The 12131-nt window shown below is 36.5% G+C and overlaps 1 protein-coding gene across 2 annotated transcripts in view; it reads right to left on the bottom strand.

Annotated features, from left to right (window-relative positions):
* BTBD8 (BTB domain containing 8) overlaps positions 1–12131 on the bottom strand; it is a 90345-nt gene that overhangs the window by 32666 nt on the left and 45548 nt on the right. For both annotated transcript variants that reach the window (XM_060090116.1, XM_060090117.1), the window contains 3 exons: positions 6849–6938; positions 2736–2816; positions 1086–1182 (listed from right to left, as the gene is read on the bottom strand). In XM_060090116.1, the coding sequence (XP_059946099.1) occupies positions 1086–1182; positions 2736–2816; positions 6849–6938 (268 nt within the window). The remainder of the gene's footprint in view (positions 1–1085; positions 1183–2735; positions 2817–6848; positions 6939–12131) is intronic.

Here is a 12131-nt window from a genome sequence, read left to right as displayed (position 1 = left end):
GGAACAGGCTCTTAACTTTCTCTTGGCTGGGAAGATGGGGGAAGATGAAAGAGAAGGAAAAGTCTTTCACCAGGATTCTCCACTTTCTGCAATGCTGAGGACACCACAGACTGTGCTCCTTCTTCTAGCTCCCTTACTTATAGAAGCTGGAATGAATGGTTGATTAAAGGTAGCTAAGGAGTTTAACTGTTTCTCTGTGAACCTTGAAGGGTTAGTAGGGGTGGTAGACCCAGTTCATGACTCTGTTTTAGCACATGGGGTAATTCCTCAGCTACAACTTATAGACAGATTGGAAAAGTCCTATCCAACAAAAAAAATCTAAATTTAAATGTGATTAAAATTATTAAAATTACATAATTACAGTGCATATTGTTGGCTCAAATAGCCAATAAGAGGGGACTATTGATGTAAAAAATTCTTTTAAGATTTGTTTTTTGTTGATTATAATAGTAATACATGACCATGGTAGAAAATTTAGAAAATGTAGAAAAGCGTAAATAAGAAAATAAAAAATAGCAGAGAAAATTAGAACAATGGTGAATCTAAGAATAATGTACAAAATGGCTTTGAAATGCATAGTATAGTATCTTTTTTAGACAATAAATTTACATTTGCATAAACTAAAATTAAAAAGTCGCTATTCATATAGCACCTGGGGGAGAGAAGTAGAAGAGAACTATATCACACCCCAAGTACATGCTATAAAGAGAAGTGGTAGGAAGGAGGAATGTCCTTTCAGGGAAAAGAACCAATGAAGCACTGTGTAGCCCTTTGATAAACGGAGAAAGTAGTTCCCAAACTTCCTTTCTCTTAGTTCCAAACCCTAACTGCGAGTCCCAACCATACACTCCACCTTTGAATTATATAGAATATTTCCATATCATTTCAGTAAACCCCCACCTCAACTTTATCTTACTTAAAATGATCTGAATTAATTCTGTTTTCTGCAAGCACATCCTAAGAGTTATTTCTCAGTTAGGGTTCTCATTAGTTAAAATGACAATACTAACAGAGTTAAAAAGCTAGTAGGTAATAATGGGTAACTTCAAGCACTAGGTAAAAGATTTCTAAGACTCAATAATTACCTTCTGAAAGAAATTACAGTAATCTCTTCTTAAAATATAGATTGCTACTTCTTTTAATCCTTCTAGTCCATACATATCAGCCATATTGAGTATCTGCCTAAAATAAAAATAGATGCACTGTTAATTCTTCAATTTAAAAACCAAGGCATAATACACAATAATTTTTTGATAATATATAGTTTAGAAAAAAGAATAATCTTAATTTTTTCTTTTCGCGATACACGGGCCTCTCACTGTTGTGGCCTCTCCCGTTGCGGAGCACAGGCTCCGGACGCGCAGGCTCAGCGGCCATGGCTCACAGGCCCAGCCGCTCCGCGGCATGTGGGATCCTCCCAGACGGGGGCACGAACCCGTGTCCCCTGCATCGGCAGTCACACTCTCAACCACTGCACCACCAGGGAAGCCCAATCTTAATTATTTTAATTCTAACTTTATACCCTACATAATAGATACTCTTTATAGATTATAAAAAGGACATAAGTCAAAAGTTGAAAGCCCATAACTTGATTTGATTTGTGGGGAATAACACGAAGTAAATTTGGAGATGTTTCAATCGAACTCCCCTTATATTCTTAGTCATATGCAACAAAGCCCAGGAAACTGCTTCAAAGGCTGTAGAAGTTACAACTCTTCACAACAAATACGAATAATAAAAATTTAGGGGGAGGGCAACTAATTGAGGCTTATCATATTGAAAATGCCTACAAAGGACCATAAGATTGAAGATGGCATCCAATGATTCAGAGGGTTTCCGTTGCTTCTTTCAATTGGCAAGTATTTCTGAGTACCCACACATACTTTAGGTGCTTAGGAAACCTACAAGCCTTGATACCATGATAAAATTTCTTATAGGTTTCCAGGGGCAAAACTTCAGTACTTAATCCCTTTGACTCATGATACCTTCTCCCCCAAATCATATTTATTCAGTTTATAACTAAAGGAACTAATGAATATTTAAAATTAAAAGAGCAGCCTTCATTAGTCTGATGTTAGAATAGCAATAAAAGGAGAGAACATTCAGAAAATTAGAAGAGCAAGATAGATTTCACTCTCCAGTAGGATTTCAGCAGCTTAGACGGCATTTCACCATAGAGTACTAAAGAATCATACTACTTTTTTTTTTGGCCACATCACCCGGCATGCAGGATCTTAGCTCCCTGACCAGGGATCGGACCCACTCCCCCTGCAGTGGAAGCGTGGAACCTTAACCGCTGGACTGCCAGGGAAGTCCCGTTAATCTTTAGGATGCCTAAATTCTCAGATTAATTTTAGGGTTTTTTTCCTTTTCTTTTGACACCCTAAAATTAAAAAATAAAGTAGTAAAAAAATTATTCCAAATTTGATAAAAGTTCAGTTAATTTTATAAAAACCTGTCATCTATTTTCCAAAACAAATATTAAGTTTTTCTAACATAATTTAAGTGTAATGGACTTTTCTTAATCTTATTACTGTGAGTTGCTAGATCATCTTTTCTTCTAAATAAGGTGACTTACTATTTTTAGATATTCCCAAAATACACATAAGATAGGCAAAATAGACAGTAAAATTGAAGCTTCTACTTCATTGACACTTTTAAACAAAGCTCAACAAAGCAGAAGCCACAAAATATTAATACTTTTATATTTAAAATCATTACAAAATCATACATACCCAACATTAGCTTTGTCTGGAAAGTCCAAAGTTCCACCATATATAAAATGTATCAAAACATTCATTTCTACATGGCTTATCCTGAAAAGTAAAAGAAAGCTATACTCAAATCCAGAAATAATTAAGATTTAACTGATAGCAATGATACATTCTATTTTCCCATAAACTTTAGCCAAGATAAAGTTCTAATCTCATTTTTATCTGAAGAATATATTCTTCGAATAACATCCATGAGGTATGCCATTAATTTAAAAATGAAGCATAACTGCAGCTATGGGTTTTTATATGCTATAAAATGTTATTAGTATATTATAAAATAACGGATTATTTTTTTGGGCATCTTCCATGATAGACAAAGTTAGAAAGGAATTTAGAGGTCATAGTTCAACCTCTGGCTCATTAAGAAATCCTTCTCAGCATCTTTGACAAATGGCCTCTGGTCTTGCTTAAAGACTGGGATGGACAACTCTACTCACTAGAAAGAGTCTTCTTATGCTGTATAGATTTCTTAATTTGTAATACCTATCCAGTGGCTCTAGCTCTGCCAAGATCCTCATTTTACAGATTTAAAAGTAAAGACATGACTTAAGAAGTAGTCTGAAGTGATAATCTTTATGTCCCACTGACTACTAGATCTCAAACTCTAAATTCATGACTTCCTCTCCCAACACCCCAAATTCGGTCTTCTTTCTGTTTTTCTCATTTTGTTCATAGCACTGTTACAGGACTTCTTGCATCTTGTCCCACCCTCTATTCCTCTGTATCAAGGGAGGTTAATTATCTGGTTGGTAGACAACAACCGCTGGCTGTTGATCAAGAGGAACTTGAGATGAGAGGTAATTTGATTCCTTTTCTCCTTTCTTCTCTGCTGAACCAGTGGTAAGAGGTGATGAGGAAGAAGTGCATCCGCTGTCCAGATTCAGACTTTCTCTCAGGTGGGCTGTCTTAGAGTAGACATAGCAAGCAAATCAACTTTGGCTCTTGCGTTAAAGCACATTTTACTGCTTTAACAGTTTTTATCAAAAATCAACAAAATGTTTTCTAACTTCATCTGCTGAGTCTTTTGTCTCATTTTGAGCAGGAAGAAAGTATACCATTTATTGAGGCCCCCTCAAAACTCCAACAGATAGCAAAGCTGGATAGCAGATGCCCCTCTTCCCCATCACCTCTTTACACGGGTTCAGCAGAGAAGAAAGGAGAAAAGAAATCAAATTACCTCTCATCTAGAGTTCGTCCTGACCAATGCCCAATGGTTGTTGGATAATTCACTCTCCTTGGTACCGAGGAATAGAAGGTGGGACAAGATGCAAGAAGTCCTGCAACAGTGCTATGAACAAAACAGGAATAACAAAAAGAAGACTGAACAATAACCTAAATGCCTAAGTCAGAGCTGGAGGTTCATCTTAATTCTCTCCCTCATTATATTCTGTCATTTTATACCTTGAAAATTTTCTTGAATTCAGCCTCTGCTGTCTAATTCCCCCTTTCACTGCCCTGGTTTAGCCTCTCAGTTTCTCTCCTCTGTACTATGATAATGTATCCTCTCGTGTGGGCTTCTTGCCTGAAATTATCTCCTTGCATCCCATTTCCCACATTGTTATTAGAGTGACTTTACTAAAATGTAAATCTGATATAGCCCCTGACTTTAAAAACCCTTCAACAATTCTCCATAGCACCTTGGAAAAAAGCCTGAATTCTTTAGCTTGGTGTACAATGTTCTTTATCATCTGATCTCTAGTTCTCCCTCTCTAGCAGCTGTTCCAAGATAAGTAAACTGCCATTTCTTATACCTGAACTACTTATAATTCTTTATACATCCATGCCTTAGCAGATACTGTTCACTCTGCTTAAAATTCTCTCCCTCTCTTGGGGCTTCCCTGGTGGCACAGTGGTTAAGAGTCTGCCTGCCGATGCAGGGGACACGGGTTCGTACCCCGGTCTGGGAAGATCCCACATGCCACAGAGCAGCTGGGCCCGTGAGCCATGGCTGCTGGGCCTGCACATCTGGAGCCTGTGCTCCGCAACGGGAGAGGCCACAACAGTGAGAGGTCTGCGTACCGCAAAAAAAAAAAAAAAAAAAAAAGACTGATTCTAAAAATTAAAGGGCACCATAAGTGTGGAAGAAACCTAGAAAATATATGATGTTATTGTAAGGTATTATCACTACTGAGGACAGAATCTATTTGGAGAGAGGAACAAAGGTATATATATGTTAATAGGTATCAGATAGTAAAAATTGTCATTAAACATATAAGCAACTAAGATTTCTTCTACAAAATTAGACAAGTATTCTCTGTAAATTACTTTCCCCTGCTGTCATGTAAGGTACAATAATCATACACTTCTTTTGACCTTTATCTCACTACATAGAATCGCATGATTTTTAATAAATGCCAAAAAAGTTGCATTCTGAGTCAAACTAGGTTATCTCTTCATTTAAATTTTATTGAATTCAGTTCTAATGAGAGAAGATCGACAGTTTTAAAAAATGATATCTAAAACATCTGAAACACAGTCCCTGGACATGTTTCCAAAATTACACTAGAGTGAATATTCCTAGGATTGACACACTTAGAGAAATTCTGGCCTCTGCTAGCATTATCCTTCTTCCTATATTCAGCAGATATTTTAAATCCCACCATAAAGGAAGAGGACTTCTTGGTAGGATATATATATCTTTCAGGTTGTTTTTCAACAGTGAATGATAAGATTTCACCAGCTGATTCAACTACACATTCCTTTTACCCATAGGCTAATAAACTCTTTGCTTGGAGTACAAAATCTTCCATAATCAGAAATTACCTGGTGATTGCCAGATTGTGATATGTGTATCGAAACTGTGATAGGTAATATAATTAAAACACAACTCTCTAAAACTCTGGTAAAAAAGAAAGGAGGTTTAGGTTCTTCTGCATATGTGTTTCATTTCTATTAAATGAATGAAATACAAAAATTAAATAAAAACACATAACATATTCTTACAAATAATGTTTCAATTTTCCATATTTTATAGACTGAGAAATTAAAAATGAGAGCCATTTGGGGATCAATTTTAGTTAGTAAGCAAACCAGACAGCTGTAACCTAGAAGGCTCAAGATTATAGGCCAGTGTAAAAAATAGTGAGAATTTATCAATACTTTCCATGCATCCACTGTTATGGAATCACCACTACCACCATTCCACACCCAACCCTCTAGCCATGATTGACCCAGTCGAGGAAACATCAGCAGTGTAAATGATGCAGGGCTGACAGGCTCCCTCAGGACGCCCAGGCAGTTTTCCTACTGACAGAGCCCTCTCCCATATTGTACCCTCCAGATTCTCACAGTGATCATCTGTGACCAAAAAATATTCTATTTCACCATTTAAGGAAGTAGTTTATCTCTTAATAACTGTCTCAGCAGTTTAAACTGCCACCAACTGTGTAGATTCACCATTGCACTATCACAGGTCAGTGAAATCCACACCTATCCAAATTATTCTTTAAGAAACTACCTATTACAGACTGAATATTTGTGTTCCCCCACCCACTCAAATTCATATATTGAAGCCCTAACTCCTGTGTACCTATATGGACACGGGGCTTCTAAGGAAATAATTAAGGTTAAATGAGGTAGTAAGGGTGGGGCCCAGCCCTGATGTGATAGGATTAGTGTCCTTATAAGAAGAACACCAGAGAGTGAGCTCTCTCCTTCTACCTTCCTTTTACCTCCCTGCCCCCCAGCCCCATGCACTTAAAAAGAACGTCCTTGGAGCACACAGTGGAAAAGTGCCTATCTACAACCCAAGGACCCAAGGTAAGAGCTCTCACCAGACACCAACCTTGCTGGCATCTTGATCTTGCAGAACTGTGAGAAAACAAATCTTTGCTGTTTAAACCACCCAGTTTGTGGTATCTTGTTATGGTAGTCTGAGAAGACTAACACACTATCTCTATTACTAAATGTTCCCAACTACCTCTCATTTTCAGAAAGTGTACTTTGCTGAATTGTACCACATGAGAAACATTTCATTGAACATACAGGGAAATCAGATTCATGAAAAGTGCTTTGTATTACAAGCATTATTTATAATCATTTGCAGTCAAGCTGCCTTGTAAAAATTCTGCTTACCCTTGAAGAGTAATGTACTCTTGGGAGCTTTCAGCCCAACAGCCACTCAGCATTGCAGCAAAATAACTAGATCTCGCACTTAAAATGGCCCTAAAGGGAAGAGGGGGAAAAAACACAGGCAAACATTTATGCACAATGCAAAATGTAATTTTTTATGGAACTCTTCATCTTCACCTCTTAAAACATGATAACAATTTATTCGTCTTAATTGTATTCACTGGTAGATTTTAATAATACAAATTATAAGCCTATACTTATACCAAAGAATTTTGATTGCTTGATTAAAACATTAATTCCAATGTCCTTTTCATCTTTTTAATTTTTTTTCTCTCTCTTTTATTTTTGGCTGCGCCATGCACTTGAGGGATCTCAGTTCCCTGACCTGGGACTCAATCTGGGGCACAGTAGTGAAAACCCAGAATCCTAACCACTAGGCTACCAGGGAACTTCCACTTACTTTTTTTCTCTTGAAAGCTCTTAAATTTTAGTAACAATTTCCATGAGTAAGAGAGTAATAAATCATTTACAAATGGAGAAATAAAGACCAAACGATGTCACATAACATGTTGAGGAAACATCAATAAGAGACTAGAACTCCTCTAAAGGTCCTGAGCTCCAGTTCAAAACTCACCATAATTATGCTCAAGAATAGCTACTTAGCTATCTCTTAAGTTTGAGAAAATGATAGTAAAGATATTTTCTTTTGAATGTCCATTCTATCTTCCCAGATAGAATGTTAATTCATCCATTCTTTCACTCAACAAATACCTACTGACTTCTATTCTGTGCTAGGCACTATTCTAGGGAATATAACAGTAAATGAGATACAGAGAAAATGTGAATATTCTAGTGGAGGTTGGGATGGAAAAGTAGAGGGGGAGAGGAATAAGAGACACTTCTGGCAATGGCTTACTAGGTTGTCTCAGACCAACCCTCCTGCTGAATAGCTTGGAAATATATATATATATATATATATATATATATATATATATATATATATATATATATATATATATATATATATATATATATATATATATATAAATATATATATATTACATTATATATGTATTATTTTTTTAAAAGAAAGAAAGAAATCATGATTTGAAGGCATCAGAAAGCTACCCTGGTGGTAGCTTTTGAGACAAGTTATAAGAGAGAAGACAAAAGAAGTGATCCAAGTATATTTTAGGTAACTTTTCCCATTGAGGCAGCTGCCAAATATGAAAGCAAAAGCAATGGTTGAGAGGCTAAGAAGCTAAACATAGCTTCTGGCAATCTTCACAGGCTTGGAGGCACACAAATTGGAATTTGGGATCCAGCAATGAGGAGAGACTTTTTTCTTTTTTTTTTTTTTTTTTTTGTGGTACACGGGCCTCTCACTGTTGTGGCCTCTCCCATTGTGGAGCACAGGCTCCGGACGTGCAGGCTCAGCGGCCATGGCTCACGGGCCCAGCCGCTCCACGGCACGTGGGATCTTCCCGGACCGGGGCACGAACCCGTGTCCCCTGCATCAGCAGGCGGACTCTCAACCACTGCCCCACCAGGGAAGCCCAGGAGAGACTTTGGTGGATGCCCAGGATTCCAGTTGGACTCTGAAAGGTCTACACCTTAGGAAGAAGAATGAACAGGAAATAGACAAGCCCTTATTAGAACTGAAGTCCAGCTTTTAATGAGCTCAATCCCTTACTGGATTAAAGTGATCTCCACCTAGCCTAAATGCTTTCCAGAAGCAAAAGGAAATCTTGTCTTCATTAAAATTACATCACCCAGACTATTAAATTATTTCTATAAATTTTCAATAAAATGTCCAAAGATAATCAGGCATAATAATGAATAACTAGAAAATGAAGGAAAAGCATTTCATTTACACTATTAGCGAACAAGGTCAAATACACAGGAACAATTATAACAAAACAGTACAAGACCTCTACATTAAAAGCTATAAAACATTGCTGAGATAATTTACAAATACCTAAGAGAGAGCTAAACTGTGCTCATGGATTTGCAGACCCAAAACTGTTAACATGTCCATTCTGCCTAAATTAATTTCTAGATTCAACACAGTCTTTTTTTTTTTTTTTTTTTTTTTGCGGTACTTGGGCCTCTCACTGTTGTGGCCTCTCCCATTGCGGACTACAGGCTCCAGACACGCAGGCTCAGCGGCCATGGCTCACGGACCTAGCCGCTCCGCGGCATGTGGGATCTTCCCAGACCGGGGCACGAACCCACGTCCCCTGCATCGGCAGGCGGACTCTCAACCACTGCGCCACCAGGGAAGCCCTCAACACAGTCTTGATCAAGTTTTTTTAGTGGTACTGGAACTGGAGGTTTGGAGGGGAAAAAATGAATGTTGACGGTTAACCTCACACCATAACACAAAAATTAACTCAAAACCTAAACATAAAAGCTAATACTATAATATCTCTAAGAAAAAAAAACAGGTGAAAATCTTTGCAACTCTGAGTAGGCAAAGATTTCTTGGGAACCAAAAAGCATGAACCAATTTTTTAAAAAACAAAAATTTAAATATTAACAAAATTTAAAACTTCAGTCCTTTTAAAGCCACTTTTAAGAAAATGGAACGATGAGCAAAATGTTGGGAAAAAATATTTGCAGAACATATATCTGCCAAACAACTGAATCCATAATATATAAAGAACTATACAACTCAATACAAGAACATAAGCAATCCTACTAAAAAATGGGCACACTCACACAAAAAATTATCAGATAAGAGCCAAATTAATTTAAACAGTTTTACTACAAAACTAATGTTTATGGCTTGTTATAAAGAATAACATCACCAAGTTTTGAGCATTAGATTAAAATTAGAAAAAGCTATGGTCAGAACAGTACATGATTCATTTTAAGGGGGAAGAAAGGTACATGTCTGTTTCTCAATAGTTTCTGTATATTAAAATTTGTAACAAATCACTCTCTTTAAGAGTGCTTTAAAAAAATGGGTAAAAGATTTGAACAGAAACATCGTAAGATATGCAAATGGCCAATAAGCACATAATATGATGCTCAAAATTGCTAGTGATCAGGGTAATGCAAATTAAAACCACAATGTGATACCACTACACACCTACTAGAGTGGCAAATATTTAAAAGACCGACAACATTAAGTGGTGAGGAAAATATGGAAAAACTGGAACTCTTCACAGCATGCAGGTGGGAGTGTAAAATGGTATAACTTCTTTGGAGAAATGTTTCTCAATTTCATAAAAAGTTAACATACACTTACCATATGACCGAGCAATTCTACTCGTAGGAATTTACCCAACAGAAATGAAAATATATATTCACACAAATACTTGCACAAAAATGTTAATACCAGCTTTATTAATAATAGCTAAACACTGAAAACAACCAACATGTCCAACAGGAGAATGGTTAAATAAATTGTGGTGTATGCATACAATGCAATATTACTCAGCAATAAAAACTGAATGAAACACTGATATACATAATACCCAAGGATGAAGCTCAAAAACATTATGCTGAGCAAAACAAGCTCAATAATATGTCTGAGTTCATTTATATGAAATTCTAGGACAGGTAAAATAAACTATAATTTAGAAAATACAGCAATAAGAAAACAAACAGCCCAATTAAAAAATGGGCAAAAGATATGAACAGAAAACTCACCAAAGAAATACAGATGACAAATAAGCATGTGAAACTCAGTTTTTGCCTGGGGCTAGAGAGAGGGAAGGTACTAATGGTAAGTGGGCACAAGGGAGCTTTTTAGGTGATGAAACTTCTCTGTATCTTGATTGTGGTGGGAGTTACCCAGGTTTATACATTAGTCAAAACTCATTAAATTGAACTTTCAAATGTGTGTATTTGATTATATATATGAATTCTAATTTGATAAATTTAACTTAAAAAAAGGATGAAAATAAAACTTAATAAAGAAAAGTGGCCTGTTATTACAGGCCAAGATGACTTCCTCAGTGAATTCAAATAAATATTTTAAAAACATATAAAATCAATCTTACTCATACACATTAAAAAATGAATAAAATAGAAAGAAAAGAAATGCTTCCCAACTCATTTTATGAAGTCAACATAAATTTAAGACCTCAACCTGACAAAGACATTATAAAAAAAGGAAAGTTATAGGCCAACCTATCTCATGAATATACATAAAAAAAAGTTAAACAAAATATTAGCAAACTGAATCCAGCAATAGACAGAATATATAAAACATCACAACCAAGTTGAAATTATTCCAGGAATGCAGGATTGCTTTAACATTTCAAAATCAAGCAACATAATTTACCACATTAACAAAATAAAGGAACAACACAAAAAAAGGATCATACACCATGATCAAGTTGTATTCATTCCAGGGTCACAAGGATAGTTCCACATACACAAATCAATCAATGTGATACACCACATCAACAAAAGAAAAGAAATAAACCACATAATTATCTCAATAGATGCAGAAAAAGCATCTGATAAAATTCAACATCCATTCATGATAAAAAAAAAAACTCTTGCCAAAATGGGTATAGAGGGAACATACCTCAACATAATAAAAGTCATTTATGACAAACCCACAGGCAAAATAATACTAAAGGGTGAAAAGCTGAAAGCCTTCCTGCTAAATTATGGAACAAAACAATGATGCCCAATTCTATTCAACATACTATTGGGAGCCCTAGTCACAGCAATCAGACAAGAAAAAGAAATAAAAGGTATCCAAATCAGAAAAGGAAGAGGTAAAATTCTCATTATATGCAAATGAATGATACTCTATATAAGAAACTGTAAAGACTCCATACAAAAACTGCTAGAACTGATAAATGAATTCAGCAAGGTAGCAAGACACAAGATTAATATACAGAAGTCTGCTGCATTTCTTTACACTAACAATGAAATATCAGAATGGGAAAGTAAAAAAAAAATCCTGTTTAAAACCACACTAGGGCTTCCCTGGTGGCGCAGTGGTTGAGAGTTCGCCTGCCGATGCAGGGGACACGGGTTCGTGCTCCGGTCCGGGAAGATCCCACATGCCGCGGAGTGGCTGGGCCCGTGAGCCATGGCCGTTGAGCCTGCGCGTCCGGAGCCTGTGCTCCGCAATGGGAGAGGCCACAACAGTGAGAGGCCCACATACCTCAAAAAAAAAAAAAAAAAAAAAAACCACACTAAAAAACAAAAACCCTAGGATTAAACCTAACCAAGAAGGTGAAAGTCTTACACACTGAGAACTACAGAACACTGAAAAAGGAATTTGAAGAGGATTGAAGGAAATGGAAAGATAACCAT

This window comes from Mesoplodon densirostris, chromosome 2, assembly GCF_025265405.1.
Source record: "Mesoplodon densirostris isolate mMesDen1 chromosome 2, mMesDen1 primary haplotype, whole genome shotgun sequence".
Lineage (NCBI taxonomy): Eukaryota > Metazoa > Chordata > Mammalia > Artiodactyla > Ziphiidae > Mesoplodon > Mesoplodon densirostris.
The sequence above is the reverse complement of the archived record's forward strand: the minus strand, read 5'-3'. Positions and strand labels throughout refer to the sequence as shown.